We start from the raw sequence: 3,838 nt of genomic DNA on the forward strand, positions 1-3,838 counted from the left end.
TATCGAAGTTATCTTCGCTGTATGTACTGAATTATTTTACCAGCTGTTACCAATGCGTATAAAATATTTTTACAATCTTGAAAACTAGCAAGCATTGTAACTGGCACTTTGATTTATTAGAGACCTCAGCTATAATCGAATAACATCTTTGAAAGGAATATTTCATCCAGATTTAATTGAGTTAAATTCGTTGTAAGTAATCATTTCTTTATGAATTGGAGCTTCCTAGTACGGTTACTCTCTATCCTATTCGTGGACAATTTTAGTTTGAGATTTTATTTGCTATAAGCTAAATCTTCTTTTAAGAAGTGCTTATTTTTAGGATAAATATTACAATTCGACTTTTAAGTTTTACTCATTGGCCTCGAATCTTCTAATTTAAAGCGTTTTTTATATTCACACATGCGAAGAAAATGCGATGGAAATTTAATCTCTTCTTTAGCTGGATCACCGTTTTATAATTTAACTAAACTTGCTCATCTGTATGTTATTATTTAAAGGCTGCGCCAACTATCATATTATTAAATATAGTAGAAGGAATTAATATTTGCTAATCTAGAATGCATTTGAGTAACGAATTAATCATTCTGATGATAATATTTTGTCCTAGATCTCTTAATCACAATCAAATAGTAAAAATTAGCAACGGCAGCTTCACGAACTTAATTAGCATACGTAAACTGTAAGTCATTATTTCATTATGTGCGAATATAAGAATGCTAGCTGTGATTAGTATATATTATTATCTGAAGCAATAGTTGCAATTTTCTTCAAGTATACTATTTAAAATTTTTTTTCTACTTCTCAGATCGATTAATTATAACAAAATTTCTGTCTTGTCGTGCAATTCAATTTACAAAACCATTCAAGAATTGTAAGTTATATTAGAATGATATCGATAGCTGTAAGCCGATACTTTTGGAGATGAGATTTGCTAATTATTAATCAGTTTTGTTTGTTCACACTTAACGTGGTTATTTATGCAATGGATAGTTCTGAAGTGATTTTATCATTTTCTATGTCACTTAGGAGTGTAAACCATAATAATATATCCGGTTTCTCGCCAAGTTGTAGCGAAATTTTCTCCAGCATAAAAGACAGCTTGTAAGCAATTAGAATTTTATGTTTATTACTTGCCTTAAGCGCCGTTGTTATGAATTTTTTGATTCCACTTCTGTCTTCGTTCTTTCGATACAAAATTTGAAATAGTACTTTTCGTATATCAATTTAAAGGGATATAAGCTATAATAATCTTGTATCGAATGGCATTAATATTTATAAGGAAGTTTTAATGAAATTGGCAAAGTTACCACCTACCCTGTAAGTATTTTAAAACGTCTGAAAATAATACTATGAGTCTCGAAGATCCTTATTTAAAATACTGAGTATTTACGTAGCCTGTTGATTTGAAGCTATAAAGCTTGCATCTTAATTTTACGTTGAATTCAATAACTAGACTATTAGCCGGCAACAATATTACGTCCATATCACCTTTATTTATGAAATGGAATATTTTCCTTAGAATATTGTAAGTGCTATCACTATTTCAGTATATTTACCTAACTTATATTTCTCATTAGTGTCAAATGCATACAAACTTAACGAGAAATATCCGCAGCTATGTATTTCAATGCCGCTGACAACCTTAAGCATTTCAGTATACTCACCATAACTAATACAATGTATCGCATTTACATTTAAATTTTTACTAACACATGAAGAAATATCGACAGATCTCTACTTCAATGCCTTTTACAATTCCTTCTTTAATTTGAAGATTAATAAGTAATTTAACACTCTATCGTTGGACTGGCTTCACCACTAATAAGAAAAACTTCCACATACATCAGATATGCAGTTACACTATCGAGTTGTAGTTCATACCTGGAACCACTAGCGCTCTACTAAAATGTACAAAATAGCTTTCGTTTGAGTGTAAATTACGTTATTCATTGAACAATAACCGATGAAGCTTCTAAAGCCGAATTACGGTGGTTTTTACGACTTGTCCAATCATAAATAATTATAATCAATGTAATCAAATATCTCTAAGCTATTGTAATAAAACATTGCATAAACGTAAATTATAATTAAATGTTCACATTTGGTAGTTTGACTGCGTTCCTTATTGGAACTTTGAAAAATATAAAACGACGGACTAACTAAACCGTTAACTTTAAGCTAGATTACTAGTTTATTAATAAATCCATAGGTCTATTGGCCACAACAACTTATCGCTATCTGCTATTAAAGAAATCATAAGAGGATTTTATATCACTAATTACTGTGTATCGCCAATTGGGCCTAATGACGATGCTAAGTGTTTTATTTACTCCATGTAAGTCTAGAAGCTAAAATTTATTTTATCATAAATGTAGATATGTCAGTGAAGCAACGAAAACATTCCTATGTTTTATACTAACATAATTTTCTTGCTGCTTTTATTTTCTGGATTCATTTTATTTATTTGGCGCAGTGACTTGAGCTACAGCAAATTAACAGAAATCCCATCCAATATATTTGTTCATCTACGTGGATTTTTAAGAGTCCTGTAAGTCGTTTCACATAATTGCTAGAGTTGACCAAACCCAAATTAAAATATTAATTATCCTACGAGGCGATTAATAGAAATAGAACTATTCAGCTTTCTCGACTACTATTAATTAGCTCGCCTTGTTTAATTCCCAACATGTTTGAAGGCAGTGAATAAGCGCAGCTTTTCAAATTAAACTAAATAATCGAGAAATGGATTATACGGTTGTAGTTCAGTTTTTTAAAATATTGTAAGAACTATCGTATTAAATATTACGGGATAGCAATGTACTGGATCGTTATCTTTATTTTTTCTTTCGATATCTTATAATAGGAATCTCAATAATAACGCCATAAAACATTTTGATGCCTCCGCTATATTTCGTGATAGTGAAAAGAACTTACAAGAACTGTGAGTTAACTTTGAAACTGTTTAAATATTCATCTTTTAATGATTGTAACAAATTGGATAGAGTATAAAATTGTACTGAACTCTTGACTGATGATGAGATAGTTTGAATACTGTATTACTATGTGTTTGAAACTGTTACTGAAAGGCCGAAGTTTTTCCCAAGATTTGCATTTTACCGATACTTTAAGATAAGGCGTTTAAATGTAGCTACATGTATGAATGGTCGATTTATGTGATAAGTTATGAACTTTAAAAGTAGTAGTAGGACTATCATAAAAATATCAATAATATTTTCAATATTTTCTTGCTTTCTTTCAATGCCATTTAATAGAAAAGAGTTTTTCAAATAATCAATTATTGAGTATCGCTTTCATTATGTGAAACGTATTTTTGTAATGTAGCAAAATGTACTTATATCAATGATATATTACATTAATAAAAACTTCTGCAGACATTTGGCTCATAATGCAATAGCCGAAGTAACTAATCCTAATAACGTCCAATTTAATGCACTGAAAATAATGTATGTATAAAATTCGTCTTTAATTATACATGAAGATGCGAAAGTATATTTCTTACACGTTCAGTATTATGCGGAATTTACGTAGGAACTTGAATCAGAACACACTCTCCAACATTTGCGGAAGGTCAAACGTACTCGGAATTGCTCCTAACTTACAGAAATTGTTAAGTTTGACTTTGAATAAAGTGATATTTTCTGCATTTTTTATTATTCTTCAAGTTTAACTTACTACTATATGAAATGTAAATTTTAGATATTTGGATTTCAACAAAATAAGAATTTTGAAAAGTAGATGTTTCAGGACACTTTTCAAATTACAACTACTGTAAGTATTTCATTTCTTAGAAAAATTAGCAAGAATAAATAAATTG

At 29.6% G+C, this 3,838-nt stretch overlaps 1 protein-coding gene across 1 annotated transcript; it reads left to right on the plus strand.

Annotated features, from left to right (window-relative positions):
* Positions 1–985: 985 nt before the first annotated feature.
* TRIADDRAFT_62029 (uncharacterized protein) lies at positions 986–3,560 on the plus strand (the record flags this gene model as incomplete). Its single annotated transcript, XM_002117938.1, has 7 exons — positions 986–1,104; positions 1,234–1,320; positions 2,213–2,338; positions 2,477–2,551; positions 2,867–2,944; positions 3,396–3,467; positions 3,503–3,560. 7 exons carry the CDS (start codon positions 986–988, stop codon positions 3,558–3,560), a joined length of 615 nt encoding a protein of 204 aa, XP_002117974.1.
* Between the last annotated feature and the right edge of the window lie 278 nt (positions 3,561–3,838).

The sequence above is a fragment of the Trichoplax adhaerens genome, genomic scaffold (assembly GCF_000150275.1).
Source record: "Trichoplax adhaerens TRIADscaffold_33 genomic scaffold, whole genome shotgun sequence".
Classification (NCBI taxonomy): domain Eukaryota; kingdom Metazoa; phylum Placozoa; class Uniplacotomia; order Trichoplacea; family Trichoplacidae; genus Trichoplax; species Trichoplax adhaerens.